We start from the raw sequence: 19,598 nt of genomic DNA, 5'->3' as shown, positions 1-19,598 counted from the left end.
TTATTATTATTATTATTATTATTATTATTATTATAAATGTGTATTATTTACTTCCTTTATGAAATTATTATCATTATTATTATTATTATTATTATTATTATTATTATTATTATTATTATTATTATTATTATTATTATTATTATAAATTTGTATTATAAATTAAAAAATATTATTATTATTATATTATACATTATTATTATTATTATTGTTGTTGTTGTTTACTTCATTTATTAAATTATTATTATTATTATATTATAAATTAGTATTTATTATACATTATACTATATATATATATATATATATATATATATATATATATATATATATATATATATATATATATATATATATATATATATATATATATATATATATATATATATATATATATATACATTATAATATACAATATAATAATACAATATTATTATTATTATTATAAATTTTTATTATTATTATTATTATTATTATTATTATTATTATTATTATTATTATTATTATTATTGACTTCCTTTATTAAATTAGTATTATTGTTATATTATAAATTAGTATTCATTATAAATTATTATAAATTATTATTATTATTATTCATTATAAATTATTATAAATTATTATTATTATTATTATTATTATTATTATTATTATTATTATTATTATTATTATTATTATTATTATTATTATTATTATTATTATTATTATTATTATTATTATTATTATTATTATTATTATTATTATTGTTTACTTACACAGTAAGGCAAGTTTATATCGATACTGCTCCCCAACATGGACAACCCCACCAATATTTTTTGGAACCGATTCATATTTACTTAAAAAAATTGCTTTGGTTTTTGGACATTTCAATTTTCACGAACAAATCAAGACCAGGCTGCACAGTGGACGGGTGGTTAGCACGCAGGCCTCACAGCTAGGATACCCGAGTTTAATTCCACGCCCGAACGTCTCTGCATGCGTGGGTTTTTCTCCGGGTACTCCGGTTTCCTCCCACATTCCAAAAACATGCTAGGTTAATTAGCCACTCCAAATTGTCCATAGGTATGAATGTGAGTGTGAATGGTTGTTTGTCTATATGTGCCCTGTGATTGGCTGGCCACCAGTCCAGGGTGTACCCCGCCTCTCGCCCTAAGACAGCTGGGATAGGCTCCAGCACCCCTACGACCCTGGTGAGGATAAGCGGTAGAAAATGAATGAATGAATCCATTCCAACGGTACGACTGTATAATAGACTGTATAAAAGACAAACTATTCAACTATTCCAATTGCAGTAAAAATGCATACAGCAGGTCTTAAAGGTCTCAGTTGCTTCAATGATCAGGCACCCACTCATGTGACTGCTGCTTTGTGTTTGCTTCCCGCGGTACTAAAAGCATGAACAAGCGTTTGGAAAAATGGTAGGTGTTCCCAGTCACCTTTCACAAAGCCCAGTTGAATTTGGCACCGCGGTAAGTCTGACACATAATGGCTTTGGGAGTCAAACATGCGACAGTATAGTGAGCCACGGCAGCAGGGTGGATGAGAGCCTGACAGAGCCTCACACCCCCACACGGACCTGAAAACCAATCATACTATGAAGGCGCGGTACACGGCTAGCTATAATTAGGGAAACGCTGCCGCTTGCTTTCAACATGGTGGCAGTGAGGGGGTATCAATTAAGCACTCCCATCTATGATGGGACGCGTTTGGGCGGCTGAGTGGCAAATCTCCAATCTGAAGAGAAATATTTAAGACTTCTGAAAAAATGAAAACCACTGCTGGTGTATGTACAGTATGCGGTGTGTAGTACATGTTGCTGTATTCCATGCAGCCAAATATATGAGAAATTCTCTGCGGCAAAGAAGCTAAAAGGAATCTTATCTTGCTAAATTTTCCTGTCAAAAGCTGAACTTTTGGAAAAGACAAAAAAGACCCCCGTTTAAGTCGACCCTCGTCTAAGTGGATCGTAAGTTCTTTCATGCACATCCAATGCACTAACCCATTTATTATTATCACATATAATGTCGAGCTAAGGTTATTTTGGTATGCGCTAAGTCAACGTGAGTCAGCCAACCCTTGGAAGTCGACTTCTACTCGATTTCCAATCATTGTTATGGCAAAAATACATTTTAAATCTAATTAAATTAAATTTCTAGTGTAAGACACATCAGACAAAAAAAAAAATGTTAAAAAAATGTTAGACAAGAAAGCATAAAGAACATACCTGGGAGGCTGAATAGGCTAAATTAAATGAACATAACAAGACAGTGAGTCCAACAAGCAAGTTAGCGGTCAACAAGTTCACCGAGCTCCCGATCTCTGGAGTAGAGAAGCAGCATGCAGTTGCCATGAGCCTAGAGCGCCCTGTCGGAGGTAACGTTCACTTCTTTGTTCGTGTCAGTGAGTATGATTTTATAATTAAAATAATGTTAATTCATGGAAGGTTTTTGGAAATGAATGATTTCATAAATGATGGCCATTTCGTGGTTGATAGCGGCCTATTATTAGTCCAAAAACAAGTCATATGGAGTATTTCGGTGTCGGTGATGTTCCATTGTCTTACATTCCATGACCTTTACTTCCACAGGAAGTCAGCCATGGATGCGGAGTCCAACATAACGTTGCTAACATAATGTTTCAAATACATTGTGAAGTTCAGGATGAACGCAAACTAGTTAGCTCTGTAGCTTGCTACGCTAAAAGCGGCGTCCGTGTCTCGTGTCCTTGCTGTGATCCCGCCTAATGAAGATCAGATTTTGAGATTCGTTGAGGTTTTTGACCCAAACCCCGCCCGCCAGTGACAACACACACACAACCAAAAAGGAATTATACCCAGGACCAGCACGCTTCCTAAAAGTGTGCGGGCAGTCGCATCTAGGACACTCCTCAACTATAAAGAAAAACATCTGGATGGCATCCAAAAGCACCATGCATCAACACACACTCACACGCACTCTAATGAAGCCCCGGTAGTGACGAGGAGCAGCAGGGAGCAGCGCGGATCGCCGAAGACAAGTGTGCATGAGCTTTCGTCACAATGTGTGTGTACGTTTCGCGCGAGCGTGCGTCTCCGGCGGGATAATTATGGCGCTCCTCGGCAGCTGAGCGTGCCAGATGTACTGGGAGACGGAGGAGGTGGGGGAGGAGGGCGAATGAGAAGGAGGAGGAGGAGGAGGAGAGGGAACCAGCACCAGGGGCGATGCAGCGGGGAGCGTACAGAGTGTTACGTGAATACATGTGTACACACGTTGTGTTGCAATGCACTGACGTGCGTCCGTGTGTGTCTAGCTGGGAAAGACTCGCAGCGTTGTGTGTTGTGTGTGTTCGCATAGGAGAGCATCTCAGCGTGTGTATTTCCAGATGGATGTCCATGTTTGTACACACTGGCGTGTGTGCATGTGTGTTGGCATGGACGCTTTTGTTTCCTGCCATCTACCATTAGCATGCTGGATCTGTCACAAATGACGATTTCCCATCCAGGACAAATGAAACGGATGAAAGGGGATAGACAACATGAGACGGGAAATCTGGACTTAAGTCTCGGGGCGAAAATTAAGTCATCAATCCCGGGATGGACTAGACCCCGTAGTCACCGTCTGACTCTTAATTCTTCAACATGCCGAGCATAAAAATGGTTAAATTGAGTAAAGACCTCAAACAATGCACAACGATGAGCCAATTCAAGAAACAATACAAGCAGTTGATGTTTGCTAAATCCAAGGATGAAGAGTCTTGAACCAGTCATGATGTGCTATATATATCACTATATTGACACGCACTATGGTACACATTATGGCATTGGATGCTCATATCACCTCCTACGAGGTACGTGACAAAAAAAAATAAAAATAAAAATATCTTAAATTATATTAGGAAAGCAGGAAGTGAACAAATGTAACAGTTAGTGATTGTAAAAGTACCAGATGGAGGGGTAGGATTTAATAAGCTTTGCTTCTTCCTACTCCTTTTGGACATGTGGAACTGGGAACTGATTATGGGATGCACTCAATTGGAATCTGATGCATGTTCAAATGAAATAAAACCATTACCATTACCATTACCATTACCATTACTTTTATGGACAGAATGCAGCCAAGGCGTTGGGGGGGTTTGGTTTGGTGGCTGCCTGATTGGGTCGCTTGCTTGAGGAGGCTGGGTGCAAAGGTCCAAAACAAAAAAATAAATTAAATTAAATAAAAAAATAAATAAATAAATAAAAAATTAAAAAAATCAAAATTAAAAAAAAATAAACTATATTAGGAAAGCAGGAAGTGAACAAATGTAACAGTTAGTGATTGTAAAAGTATGATTATGATTATGGGATGCACTCAATTGGAATCTGATGCATGTTCAAATGAAATAAAACCATTACCATTACCATTACCATTACCATTACCATTACCATTACCGTTACCATAAATGAAATAAAATACATATACAAGGCGGTAAGAAGACGCATTCAAAGACGTTGAAATGATCTGTAGTATCCTGTATTGGACACCGGGTGTCAGTAATGCCATGTAATGCTCGGTGAGACACACAAGCACCAGACTTGATCGCCGGAAAAACATTTTTTTTTTTTATTGCAGGTTGGAATTATCTCACAACGGGCACATGATAATAATCATAACGCATCTATGTTAGATGCGTTATGATTGCGTTACTTTTCACTCCGCATGGAGACCGGCAGAACTGAGCCGACATGCCATGGCTGAGATCGAGTAAAAAATAAAGTTTATCATCTCATTCTGTGTGGAAGTGGTATGTTTTGGTTTCTTTGTCCTTGTGAACACCTTCCACCATTGCTTGTCAGTTAAACATAAAACCTTTTTTTAAATCGCCTACGCACACAAAAACAGAAATCAACACCCATAGGTAATAATGTCGCTGGTCTGTTTTACCAGTCCGCACACGCACACAAATTATGCAAATTAGCCGATTATGTCAGCTAGATCCGCCCCTCCCTGAGGGAGATGCAGTCTAATATAAGAAGCCAGCAGCTAATAGCCATAAGAACACAAAGACTCCAAATGTCAAATGTCCTAAAAAGGCGTTGGTATCCGTGTGTGTACTTCATCAAGTAACGTCACCTGCATAAAAGCAACGGAAACACAACGGAAGTAAAAAAAGAAAGAAAGAAAAGAGAAACAGCAAATAGCAACTTGGAAGAGCAGAAGAGAAAGTAAGAGATTTTGTTCTTTGGTTGGCTTTGTCACCTCGCTCACCCCAGGGCCCAAGAGCAAAGCACCTTGGGAAATTACTGAAACCAGAATGCATTGATTTATCCTGGATGATGTGTGATGGTGTGTGTGTGTTGCACAAAACCTGAACGGCAATAAAAGGAACAGCCTGGCCGACATCTGCTTCCAGACAACAGATAAGAGCATCAATGTATACCGTGTTTTGTTTTTTTTTCCTTTTTTCCATCGGCTCCATCCTGCAATCTCCTGCATGCTGCTGTGTAATTAAGAACCAAAGAAGACCCCCTTCAACTGCTCCCAGCATGGCGTTGCATTCCACTTCCTGCTGTGCCGGTGCCGCTCTTTTCTTCTTCCTCTCTTTACAAGAACTACAGTATTTTATGTAGCTTGCCTTGAGCCTCATTCCGAATGGGACCGTTCCGGATCAACAGTTTGTTTGCATCTAATGCTTCCCTTGCACTGATGCTAGATCCGTATCTTTTAACGTTGCTCTGTGATTGGCTGCCGTCAGTCCAGGGTGTCCCTCGCCTCTCGCCCCAAAGTCAGCTGGGGTAGGCTCAAGCGGGGTTTGCTCCATTTCTGTCAGTCTAGCACCATCCAGCCATCACTCTGACGCTTCAACCACGGCGAGCTAGCAAGGTGACCCCGGCCGGCGTCGGCGTGAGTGTGAGTGTGCATGTCTCGTTGTGGGTCTGCAGTTATTGCATGTGTGTGTGTGTGTGTGTACGTGCGCACAGTCCCTGTAATTAACACCAGCCATTTAATGAAGTCCAGCTGCTCAGCAAGAGGACGGAGTGCCAGCCAAAATCTGCCACAAATCACTCTCCTCCTACGTCTGCGCCATCCATCAAGCCCCTCCTCCTTCCTGCATGGAGATGCCGCTCTTCTTTCATTGGCTTATTTATGTGTTATTTATTATTTTATTATTATTTTGAATCATTGTTTCTTGGCTTGGTCGTTTCTAAGTTACGGAACAAGTACAAAACTTTACGGGAAGGTGGCACATACAATATTATTGTCATACTTGGAGCACAGAAAGCATTTTTGAATGCTATTAGAGCACTGTAGACATGAAATAACACCCCTATAGTCTTTATAGTGTTATCTAATAAAGTAGACATGATACGCAATGATAAGACATAAGTTCATTGTGTGGAAATATGGGCTAATAACTATAAAAACAATCTTCACTGGCTAAATGTACTGCAAAAAAGGCCAGTAAGGATAATTCATAATGCCGCCTACAGAGAACATACTAACTCCTTATTTCTAAAATCACAAATACTTCAACTTGCTGATATAGTTCATCTTCAAACAGCTAAAATAATGCTAAAGGCTAAAAATAATCAATTAGCTAAAAATGTCATCCAATACTTCTCTACAAGAGAGGAGAAATATGATCTCAGGGAAGAAGTACATTTGAAACACTTCTATGCTAGGACTACGTTATGCTAGCCATAGCATTTCAGTATGTGGAATCAAACTATGGAATGGATTGAGTAAGGAAATCAAACAATGCACAACGATGAGCCAATTCAAGAAACAATACAAGCAGTTGATGTTTGCTAAATACAAGGATGAAGAGTCTTGAACCAGAGACAAACACTCGGACTTTGTTTACCACATTGCGCACCGCTTACGGGCAAGGCCAGGGGATCTCTGAGGTGACCCAATGCTTTAACAATACTGTATCTACTGTAGCTATGGACCGAGTTGATGTTTCTATTAGGACATTAGGAATAGGTTTGAAACTGATTGGGGAAGAAGGACAAAATAAGAAACCAAAAACCTACCACTTCCACACAGAAAGGGAGGGTAACTTTTTTTTCCCACTATTCCATGTCCAATTGCAAGGATGAATGGCTGCAAGTTAAGGTAATAGGGCGGCACGGCGGTCTTGTGGTTAGTGCGCAGACCTCACAGCTAGGAGACCAGGGTTTGGTCCCCGCCCTCGGCCATCTCTGTGTGGAGTTTGCATGTTCTCCCCGTGCATGCGTGGGTTTTCTCCGGGTACTCCGGTTTCCTCCCACATTCCAAAAACATGTTAGGTTAATTGGCCACTCCAAATTGTCCAAAGGTATGAATGCGAGTGTGAATGGTTGTTTGTCTATATGTGCCCTGTGATTGGCTGGCCACCAGTCCAGGGTGTACCCCGCCTCTCGCCCGAAGACAGCTGGGATAGGCTCCAGCACCCCTCGTGAGGAAAAAGCGGTAGAAAGTGAATGAATGAATGAAGTTAAGGTAATATAATGTAAGGAAATGACAACAGTGTAACATTACTGCCACCTAGTGACTGGATTACTATTTTATTTCAATATTTTTTACTAATAATAGGCATGGTCAATGACATCATCATGATCATATTCATTGATTTTTTTTTTTTAAAAGCCAGGATTGATGGAGGGAGCGATGTTCCAACCACGATGTTGTGAGAGAAGAGGTGTTTCCTACCATAGGAAGCACGTCTGAGGGTTTCCCTATGCAATAGTATGGAGGTAGATCCTCTAACACACACACACACACACACACACACTTGCTCGCCACCAACTGTGACAGATGCGCCTGTCACATGAGAAAATGAATTCAAAATAGTTAGCGAATTAAGCAGCGAGCTAATTGTCGCTTGGCCTCTGTTTATGAAGCGCAGAAAGGCAAAACGCCGTGTTTGTCATGTGACAATTAGCAAGCTGAGGAGGCGAACGCCGTCTGTGTGTGTGTGTGTGTGTGTGTGTGTGTGTGTGTGTGTGTGTGTTTGTGTGTGTGTGCACTTGTTGTTCGCAGCTGGTGCAGCCACACCTGGGCAGGTTGAGTAAACAGCAAGGATGCACGGGAGCAAGGCAGGTACAGTAGGCTACACAGGAAGTACAGTAAAGATATCACTCACGCCAGGAACAATGCTTCGACACGCAAGGAAAACGATGCTATTTGTGCAAATATCCTCTCAGGTGGAACACGCCCCCCCCCCCCCCCCCCCTAGCCCCCACCCCCCCTCGCCAATCCTTCACACATGACACACGGCTGTGCATTCGGTTGACTGTAGCGCTTGTGTCTCCTGTCTCTTTGTCGGTGTGTCCTATTAGGTTTCCAAACAGCTTGTAATGACTGGTAATAAACAGAAGAAGGAAGAAGTAAATCAAGCGAGAAGATGACAAAATGAGCTCTCGGGGGGGCAAGGGGGGGGTGGGCTCCGTGGTCCCACTATTGAAAAACACAATAGCGCACACAGAACAAGTGCAAGATTATAATTCAGCATCGCTGTTAATACATTTACATTAGAAAATGTACTCAATAATTAACACAGCGATACACATTCCATCATCCCATTCCATCCCAATGAGGCCCATCTCCTTTTCCAGGCTTCCCAGTGTCCCAGTCTCCTTCACGGAGCCCTCTGTGATCCTTTCCTTGCAGTCCCTCGCCCCTTCATCACCGCTCCCTCCCTCCCTTTGGTGTCACGGCTCGGTGGCTCCAGGTGGCGAGGGAAGAAGGGAAGAAGGGAGGAAGGGACGTTGGGAAGGAAGGATGGATGATGGAGGGAGGGATGAAAGACACGATGGGGGGGGGGGGGGTCTCATCTGTTCCTGAGTTCATACCATCACAGTGCAGACCAGCACACAACATCCCTGAGAAAAAAAAAAAAAAAAAAAAAAAGCCTTGGCCTTTTCCATCCCCACTTGCCTGATCTATGACCTGGCTGTACGTGGCATCGAACCAGCAACCACTTCAGCATTCAAATCAGCGTTTCCGTATTTAAACATGAAATATCCTCTGATTTCAGCCTCTTAAATGGGATTATTTTTTATGATATGTTGCGGACCAAACTGCTAACTGTTTGGTTGGTATTGGTATTGGCATGGATGTCTAAGACTAAGACTAAGACTAAGACTAAGACTAAGACTGGGTTAGGGTTATTAGGGTTAGGTTATTGATGGATGCATGCATGGATTTATGATATAGGCTGGAAAAAAAAGATCTTGGCCTCTTCTTGAATGGTGGTCCAAGACTAAGACTAAGACTAAGACAAAGACTGGGTTAGGGTTAGGGTTATTAGGGTTAGGTCATTGATGGATGTATGCATGGATTTATGATATAGGCTGGAAAAAAAAGATCTTGGCCTCTTCTTGAATGGTGGTCTAAGACTAAGACTAAGACTGGGTTAGGGTTATTAGGGTTAGGTTATTCATGGATGCATGCATGGATTTATGATATAGGCTGGAAAAAGAAGATCTTGGCCTCTTCTTGAATGGCGGTCTAAGACTAAGACTAAGACTAAGACTAAGACTAAGACTAAGACTAAGACTAAGACTAAGACTGGGTTAGGGTTATTAGGGTTAGGTTATTGATGGATGCATGCATGGATTTATGATATAGGCTGGAAAAAGAAGAGCTTGGCCTCTTCTTGAATGGCGGTCTAAGACTAAGACTAAGACTGGGGTGTATTTTTTGGCACCAAAAAAAAAAAAAACCCACCAACACACTTAGCGAGTTAATTCTGCGTGTTTCCGGTTGGGCCCATCATGTACAAACCTCATGTAAACATGAACTCCCATGCCTTCCTCTTTTGCGTGCGTTCTAAAGGTATAAAACCAGAGATTGAGAGCGAGGGCAATTGGGGGTCAGCGTGTGTTAAAAAAGCTTTTAAAGCCCATCTTTACAGAAACAACAACTGATTTAAACGGACCCCACAGAGACGACAAGTCATTTCCTGTGGAGCCCCAAACTCCCTCGGACTGGACGCTTATGCCTATGATGGGATTATTCATGTTCCTTAAGTACCTTTTTCCCCCTCCCAGCTTCATAAGACTTTGGTAAGCTTTGACACGCTGGCTGGCGAGGGCAACATCGGAAATCTCCCCCATGCTTGTTGTGATATCACTTTCTACTAAGACGGGTGAGCCAAAGTGTTTTCTTAAGTACTGAGCATTAGTGAAGTCACACACCAAGAGGAAAAAAAAAAGGCCAGATTAGTCTGGGGCTTATTAGTTCAGGTGCAGCAGGGCAGAAGAAAACAGCGTTGTTGCTATCCAGTGGCAAAGACACACACACACACACACCACATTAGCCACCTCCTTTCACTCTAAAAGCTTCTTATTCGCCTCATTAAGTCTTCAGCGACACAAAGTAAGCAGGCCAGACGTTGCCTATCAGGACACGGAAGAATACGGTGTGGCGTGTGTTCATGCACGGATGTAAAAGGAAGAAGGAAGGTGATGTACTGGGACCAACAAGTACCAGTCTCAGTCTTAGAGACGCCCTAAAATAGACAGCCGACGAGTGCAGAGAATAACCGGCGTCCTCAAAACAAGATGAGGGTGCTGTGGGTGGGGGGTCAAAGGTGGCATCCCGTTGAAAGTAGTCACCTTGAGTTTTCCAACATTCCGTTTTGTTTGTTTTTTTGTCCACAATCTCGGGTTAATATTGCATGTAATGATCGAGTCTGTGGCTGTACGGTGGTCGAGTGGTTAACACTGTTGTATGTGGAGCATTTAAGTTATAATTATGCTTGGGCATCGAGCATCGATGGGAACCCGGACTAACATTTCCCAGATTTTGATGCAGAGTTTCACTGATCGGAGTGGTTAGTGCGCAGGTCCACAGCTAGGAGACCAGGGTTCAATTCCACCCTCGGCCATCTCTGTGTGGAGTTTGCATGTTCTCCCTGTGCATGCGTGGGTTTTCTCCGGGTACTCCGGTTTCCTCCCACATTCCAAAAACATGCTAGGTTAATTAGCCACTCCAAATTGTCCATAGTTATGAATGTGAGTGTGAATGGTTGTTTGCCTATATGTGCCCTGTGATTGGCTGGCCACCTCGCCCCTCGTTCGAAGACAGCTGGGATAGACTCCAGCACCCCCCGCCACCCTAGAATGAATCTAGTCTGTTTGCTCTACTGGATCATTCCGTGGAAGTATGCTACGTGTTGGTGACTCGCTTGCGAGTACCAGCAATAGGATGAAGACGTTATATTCCTCATAAAAAAAAATATGAAGATGGCGTCTGGAAAAAAAATGGAATTTTTTTTCTTAAATAGAATTTTTTTTTTATAAAAATAAAAAAGATGGCGTCTGCCTGCCAGAAGTTGTTTCTTCACCAAGACACTTCAATAAATGCAAACATGATTATTATCATAATTACTATTTTGCATTGTTTAGTGATAATTAAGTGATAATTATTCTTGATATAACATATGTTTTGTTTGTCTCGAAGGGCTTTACTTGATTTCTTGTGAATAAAAATTGCTTTCCTTGTAGTCGGACTTAATAAAAATAGAAAACCGCCTGCTTGTTTGAATTGAGGGCTTACCCAAACCAAGGTCGTGTGTTTTCAGGTTAAGGTCAAAGGTGTCATCTCGCTAAAAGCATCAGTTCATTAAAGCACACGAGCAGGCCGTGGTTCGAGAACGCCGGCGGGCTATGCGAATGAAAACAGGCAGGTAACGCAGATCGGGAAGACGCATGGTTAGCCGTGTCTCTTCACTGGCTTGGATCCAGGTGAGTGGACACGCCGTACTTGTGTGTCTGTGCCAGGGTGCGGGTGGGTGGGCGTATGGAGTGGGAGGGACAATGAAGCATGCAGCTGGGATCGGGGGAGTGAACGGTGGAGGATTCGTTGTGCCAAAATGTGGCCATAAGGCGTCTGTGCAGCATCGCCCGTCCGTCCGTCTCCACGTGTCGATGCTTTAAATGACACGTTGTCTCTCGTGGAGGACGTACGCTCTCCCTGCAACGCCTGGCGTTCAAGCTCCGTCCCACATCATGCGGTGTGGTTGGTGCACCATTCTATAATCTGTGCATAACAAGTCACCAAATATGGGGGGTTCAATGTCTGTTAATGGGATGCGGATGGGCGGGCAGTGAGACAGCGGAATGCTTGCTGCCTTGCTCAGAGGGTGAGACAGAAAGGGGACAAACCTTGCCGACAGGTGGGCTCTTCTACAGGCCGTCCCGGTGGCAGGTGGGGTTGGGGAGAGCGGAGGAGAGAATGGGCACGGTTAGTCATACGCATTGGGAGTGTTCTGTGCGTCGGGGGGGAAAGGGAGGGGGGGGGGGGGTTAGTTGGAAGGCCCGGTCATCCACCTACATGACGGGAACATGTACACACAAATAACAACAACCTAAACCGTATGACAACTCCATGTCGACATTTGGGAAGCTCCCTCCCGGGTTCCCTGATTGGTGCCAGCAGAGGGGTGGCAAGGCATGTTGCTAATGCTAATGGTTTGATTTCATTTGAACATGCATCAGATTCCAATTGAGTGCATCCCATAATCAGTTCCCAGTTCCACATGTCCAAAAGGAGTAGGAAGAAGCAAAGCTTATTAAATCCTACCCCTCCATCTGGTACTTTTACAATCACTAACTGTTACATTTGTTCACTTCCTGCTTTCCTAATATAGTTTACGTTTTTTGTTTTTGTTTTTTTTTTGATGAAATATATCAGCAAGTTGAAGTATTTGTGATTTTAGAAATAAGGAGTTAGTATGTTCTCTGTAAATTAAATTAAATTAAATTAAATTAAATTAAATTAAATTAAATTAAATTAAATTAAATTAAATTAAATTAAATTAAATTAAATTAAATTAAATTAAATTAAATTAAATTAAATTAAATTAAATTAAATTAAATTAAATTAAATTAAATTAAATTAAATTAAATTAAATCTCTGTAGGCGGCATTATGAATTATCCTTACTGGCCTTTTTTGCAGTACATTTAGCGAGTGAAGATTGCTTTTATAGTTATTAGCCCATATTTCCACACAATAAGTAAGATATGGTAGAACCAGAGAGCAATAAAGAGTGTGGAGTGATTTCTGATTGAGAACAAATTTTGCTTTTATTCAATATTGAAATATTTCTGGCCACCTTATGTTGTATATTTGTAATATGAGGTTTCATATGAGCTCATATTTTCATCTATTTTGATCCCCAGAAATGTATTTCCCTTTCAATGTCTACACCGTCTATTTGTATTTGCTGGTGTCCTTTCTGCTGTTAGCAAACAGCATGATTTTAGTTTTATTTAAGTTCAAGGACAATCTGTGTGGTCACAGAGTGCGCGTTTGGAGGCGATACGATTACATGTTCAAGTTGTTTCTCAGAGAGAAAGCGAGAGAGGAGGAGCCCATATTAAGTCTTCCCGTGTTTGAGAGGTCAGGCCTCCTGCTGTGAAATTTAGACCGAGGTGATTAGTGAGACATTAATGACTGGATACGGTGTGTGTGTGTGTGTGTGTGTGTGTGTGTGTGTGTGTGTGTGTGTGTGTGTGTGTGTGTCGACAGAAAACAAGCACTACAGAACCTATGTACTGTATGTACTGTATCTCCAACTCCCAAACACGTCTCTAGTCCTCCTCGGAACGACACTTCCTCATTGTCATTAGACGTGGTCTAATGACAATGAGATGCGAGATGCATTCAGGGACGCTCCAAAAACACAGCAAGGCATTTATTATGGGTGTATTTGTGCTCTAAATAAAGAGAAAAACAGAATAAAACAACTATTATCTCATCTCTTACTGGGGAAGTATAATTTGCTGCGTTTAAGTACGCTCGGAAATCCCAGATATTATGTCTACACTGAAAAATGTGGATTTAACTGAAATTCCTATTTGGTTAAAAAGGTGATTTAAATGTTCTGCTACTATTGAAGAGACGAGTGTTTTGGCTTGATTTAATTTGGAGTTATAATAGTAATGAGTAATACATAGAAATACATCTAATTGTGTCCTGTCAATCATTTATGTTCATAAAATACAAATGCTGAAATTGGCGATTAACCATGATAAATGAATTCATCAGAAAACACTGTGATTAATTGGATTTGAAACAATTAACATTTGACACTACATTGTGTCTCCAAGCTGGAGTGCACCAAGGAAAAGGAAAGCAGTCTTCATGGAAATGGAAATAGACATCTTATGATCTCGAACACGTGACTGTTGAGGATAAAGATGATTCCATCGTTATGAATACTAGAAGGGGTCATGGATTCGGTGTGCTGTTGCAAGACTAGCCTAGGATGAAGGCAACATGGCCGACGATTTCTTCTTATTTTATTACAATTTCATTTGATTCTTGTACTGGACTGATTTTTTTATTTCCTTCCTGTGTCCTTCGTGCAGTGTGAGCGACGTAGGAGGTTTAAGTTCTCGGAAGGCAACTGTCCTAACCTTGATGTTGCTGACAGGTGGACATGCAGTTATCCTAACAAAATAAAAGCCTCATTGGGGACCAGGACCAAGCAACACTTTCAATTAGAAAGAAAAAAAAAAACTTTGAAATCACCTTGAGAAAATACGTTCTATTCACGCCCACTTATTTGCCAGCCCCCCAGACCCCCCCTCCCTCCAAGAGCTGCCATACAAGTCACACTTGTTGCTGTAAACATTCCCCTCAAGACAAGGCAGGCTGGCCCTTTCTTCCTCGATTGGCCCAAACGCCGTCTCTCGTTCCGGTTATCTGACAGCGTAATTAACAAGGCCGTGGGGGGCATCGTGTATTACCCACCGTGCAATGTGACAGTCGCACTTACAGGACTCGATCGTCTCTCCACGAGCAAGTCAGAACTCTGCTGCACGGTGGCCAAGTGGTTTCGAATGTGGAGCATTTAAGTTGTAATTACGGTTGGGCATCGAGCATCGATGGGAACCCGGACTAACATTTCACAAATTTTGATTTTTGAGTTTTGCTGATCGGGCTGCACGGCGGACGAGTGGTTAACGGGCAGGCCGCACAGCTAGGAGACCCGAGTTCAATCCCACCCTTGGCCGTCTCTGTTCTCCCCGTGCATGCGTGGGTTTTCTGCGGGTATTCCGGTTTCCTCCCACATTCCAATAACATGCTAGGTTAAACTCCAAATTGTCCTTAGGTATGAATGTGAGTGTGAATGGTTGTTTGAATGAATGAATCTAGTCCGTTTGCTCTACTGGATCATTCCGTGGAAGTACGCTACGTGTTGGTGACTCGCTTGAGAGTACCATCAATGGGATGAAGACGTTATATTCCTGGTAAAAAAAAAAAAAAAAAAGTATGAAGATGGCATCTGAAAAAAAATAAATAAATAAATAAATAAATTGAAAAAAAATTAAAAATAAAATAAAAAATAAATTAAAAAAATTAAAAAAGAAAATGGTGTCTGCCTGTCGGAAGTTGTTTCTTCACCAAGACTCTTCAATAAATGTAAACATGATTATTATCATGATTACTATTTTGCATTGTTTCTCCATTTAAAGTGATAATTATTCCCGATACAACATACGTTTTGTTCGTCTAGAAGGGCTTTACTTGATTTCTTGTGTGAAAAAATTGCTTTGCTTGTGGTCGGACCTACTTTTACTTTTAAAATAGACGGTTCTTCTTAATTGTACGGTTCTTTGAATTACATGCACTGCACTTATATAAATGTCAGTGACAGCGAGAAAGGAGAAGGGAACCAAAAAGAAAAGCGTCAGCGAGGAAAAAGTCAAAGATGGAAAATAATATCAACATCTTTTGATCTTCTGTGGAATGTAATAATAGGAAGTGGGCACGCTTTCAAAAATAATCTGCCTCAATTTCATAATTACTCTGTGCAAGGCTTTCACACAATTAGCATGTTAATTAACCCAAAACTACAACGCCTGTGTGTGTGTGTGTGTGTGTGTAGGGATGGGATTTTACTGAAAGTGGATCAAATACAAAGGAAGTAGCAGGAAAGTTCATGATGGCTGCCCTGAATGGGAAGATGCCGTAAAAATGGGGAAACTTTGCTCACAAAATAACAAGACATTTGATATCCAATGTTCCCTCGTGCCGTCACGCTTCGCTTTTTGTGGATTTTTAAAATAATGCTGTGACAAGTCAAGCCGTTAGAGTTTTAGTCTTCTGCGTCCCGATTGGCTGTAGCCCATCTTCCTGTTGTGGTCCTGCTAGCTACTAGCTACTGTTACGGTGGACAACTTGCGCAACAGTAGCCGACTGTGCGACTACGAGTGCCGCATGGACACAACCCCTCTCGCCGCCAAAACCCGCAACGCCGACGAAATTCTCCCAAATGGCAAAAGAAGCCAGACGGACCCCCGGACCGAAGGAAGGCAGAAGCGATGCGACGCAGGGAGAATTATTACACGACGACACATGCAACACACTTCAACAAGGACACAAAAACACCACAGCCGAATAGCGAGTCCATGTATACGTGGCTAGCGTGCATGAAGCATCAGGGTTCCCTTACCACAGCAGATGTTTTTAATGTAAAAGATATCCGTCTTTAATACACGGACGGCTTTCAGTAACGCACTCTAAAACGACACTAAATGCTGCTGAATGAGTGGGACGTTGCAAAGTGCCAATCATTGATGAGAAAACCAGGAAGGTAGGTATTCATTTCATGGTCATTAGAAGGGACCGATTACACACACACCGGATATAACCTTGGCAGAGAGAGAAGTAGCTGTGGCTCACTCACCGATCATGTGATTCGCAACATGAATCTGGATCTCCCGCTCAGTCTCAAAGGTCATTTGGCACTTAATACACTGGTAGGTCTTTTTCTGTGACAGACGGAAACAAAGTTGGCAGGTGAATTTGAGTAAATATTTCAAAATACAAAAAGGTCTAGTTTGCAAACAAAATTAAATAGAATCATCCTTGGAGAGAAATAAAGTCACTCAGCTGCCCGTAAAAACGTCTAACAGAAACCAACAGAAGGTGATCAAATCGAACGCCTCCCTCCCTCACTCACGGTGCAACCAAAACGTAACATGTGGATTACATGACTCACACACTCGTATACGTCTCAACTGGACTGTTCAGGTTGTCAAAGAAGACGTTTTAGTGGGACACACACCAGCCAGACTAGATAGGACAGCTCCCACTCACACTCAAAGATCCCGCTCGTTACATCTGAACGGGATGCTAACGAAGGTGATATCACCCAAAGCGAGGTGCGTCTCCACTGTATCCAAACGGTGAACCATTAAAGGGCCAAACCATTCCAGCCCTTTCGAGCAGGGGTGGGCTAATATTTTGACTCGTGGGCCGCATTGAGTTAATAAAATTGTCCGGGGGGGCAGAAAATATATTTAACACACACACTATTTTAACTATTTTATGTTTAGAATTTTCCTTGAAGGGCTGCACGGTGGGAGAGTGGTTAGGGCGCAGAGCTCACAGCTAGGAGACCAGGGTTCAATTCCACCCTCGGCCATCTCTGTGTGGAGTTTGCATGTTCTCCCCGTGCATGCGTGGGTTTTCTCCGGGTACTCCGGTTTCCTCCCACATTCCAAAAACATGCTAGGTTAATTAGCCACTCCAAATTGTCCATAGGTATGAATGTGAGTGTGAATGGTTGTTTGTCTATATGTGCCCTGGGATTGGGATTGGGAATTTTCTTTGAATTATTTGCGTAGTTTTATCTATAGTGTTATACTATCAGCTTTATGTGTTTTTCAGGAGCAGTTTAAACATCAGACCACATCAAACTATGTCATTTAATTTTACAGTTTTCTTGATTTTTTCTACTAAATAAGACGTCCGACTTTCAAGTCATGTTGCCAGTTTGTATATTAAAAGTTGAAATACTTAGAAGGCAACTGGAGGGCCGGATTCGAATGCCTGGTGGGCCGCATGTGGCCCCCGGGCCACAGTTTGCCCACCCCTGTCCTATCTAGTCTGAATGGTGTGTGTCCCGCCCGGTCATTGACACATGAACCGAGGTGAAACGTCTTGTGAGACAACCTGAATATTCCACTTGGTTGCGGGCAAATCAAAACCCCGAGAATGAAAATTCTGATAAGACGCCCAGGCAGAAAACTCCCCAGTATGCCTTGCGGGTGTCAATGAACATAAAATAGTCCTGTTTTGCGTGTACATTTGTGTGTTATTTCTTTCTTAACAGTCTGAAGTGAATGTCTTTCATTTGCCAGAACAATTCACACATAATAAAATATTAACGGTTAAAGCAACAAATATGAGACATGCAGTCATCTAAAAGAGTCAAACAAAGACAGAAAGAGCGACGGCCATGTTTATTCATTCATTGCACACAGTGATCACTCAAGCAAAAAGACAGAAATACACAAAGGCTCTTTGCTTTTGCACACACACACACACACACACACACACACACACACACACACTAATCCTAGATGGTCGTCTCTGTGCTGTCAGACGATGTAGAAAGAAAAGGTAGCAAGACAGAGGGTCCCTGAAAACTGCTTCCAACACACACAATGGAGTACACACGCCGCAGGTCCCGGGGAGCCCGACTGTCAATATCAAGTAGCGCAGTCCCATCGACCCCCCCCCCCCCCCCCCAACCCCTATCACACACATACGTAATATGCAGCAGGAAACACATCAACAGATGTAAACGTTTAGCCGACTTAAGTCATTTTTAACTCACCTTGGGAGCAGGCGAAGCCTCCGCCTTCTTCCCAGCGGAGCTTTCTGGGCTGACCTCGGGGTGATCCGTCTGGACGTGACTCTCCAAGTCCTCCAGGCTTTCGAACTTCACTCCACACTCGGGACACCTGAGCCCGGACACGGGTTTTTCCCCCTGCGTGTCCCCTGGTGTGAGAGCTCCTCCTTGGTTGGGGCTCTGGCCATTAGTGCCCCTGAGAGTATGGGATATGATGTTTGAAATCATACACTCAGCTAAAATATGTAAGATTAGACATGGTATGTGGCCGCTTGGGACGTACTGGATACGACTTATGGTAGAAAACAGTTTTGAACAGTTTTGGTCCCAGTATTGACCCCTGGGGAACTCCGCACGTAATATATGAACTATTCTTGTTGAGTGTAGCTATATGAAGCATGATATTGTTGGGTTTCTTACCTGCTCATGCAGCTGGCACAGAGGCCGTAAGGCAAGCCGTTGACGTCCAGCTTGACCAGCTCGCCTTTGTTCTTGAAGTCTTTGAGACAAAAAGCGCACTTATACAGCTTGTGCTGCTGCAGCTGCCCGTTGGGGGAGGACGACGCAGAGCCGTTTCCCGCTCCGTTCCCAGATCCCACTCCGGCTCCTCCAAGAGCGGAACCGGTGGAGAGTTTCTGCATGTGGAAAGTGCCGTGGATCTTCAGCTCCAGGGTCGAAGTGACGGTTTGCATGCAGACGACACAGCGGAAGCCCGTCAGGGAGTTTCGGAGGTCGGGGTGCATCTGGCAGTGCTCTATAAACTCCTCCTCGCTGTGCAGGGGCATCTTACAGATTCGACACGTTCCTGTGTCCAGGCTCTTACTGTGGGTCACCTGGGAAACAGGAAATGATTATTATTATTATATTATAGTGCATGACTATGTCGTATCCTCATGTTAAACGATGCCAAAGCGTCAGATAACGAGGAGGGAGGGGGGTCCTGGAAGACAACCCAACCCCCGTGAATAGCGCGGATGATACCGTATCGTCAGAGCACAAAGTAACGAT

General features: G+C 42.4%; 1 protein-coding gene across 2 annotated transcripts in view; it reads right to left on the bottom strand.

The window, feature by feature from the left end:
* Positions 1 to 19,598, bottom strand: part of znf423 (zinc finger protein 423) — a 175,002-nt gene that overhangs the window by 63,960 nt on the left and 91,444 nt on the right. Inside the window, exons 16-19 of one of the 2 annotated variants that reach the window (XM_058076285.1) lie at positions 19,011 to 19,423; positions 18,576 to 18,786; positions 16,638 to 16,722; positions 12,104 to 12,124 (exon numbers count right to left, since the gene is read on the bottom strand). In XM_058076285.1, coding sequence (XP_057932268.1) covers positions 12,104 to 12,124; positions 16,638 to 16,722; positions 18,576 to 18,786; positions 19,011 to 19,423 — 730 coding nt within the window. The remainder of the gene's footprint in view (positions 1 to 12,103; positions 12,125 to 16,637; positions 16,723 to 18,575; positions 18,787 to 19,010; positions 19,424 to 19,598) is intronic. The other variant, XM_058076286.1, reaches the window with a different exon arrangement.

The sequence above is a fragment of the Doryrhamphus excisus genome, chromosome 6, assembly GCF_030265055.1.
Source record: "Doryrhamphus excisus isolate RoL2022-K1 chromosome 6, RoL_Dexc_1.0, whole genome shotgun sequence".
Taxonomy (NCBI): domain Eukaryota; kingdom Metazoa; phylum Chordata; class Actinopteri; order Syngnathiformes; family Syngnathidae; genus Doryrhamphus; species Doryrhamphus excisus.
The sequence above is the reverse complement of the archived record's forward strand: the minus strand, read 5'-3'. Positions and strand labels throughout refer to the sequence as shown.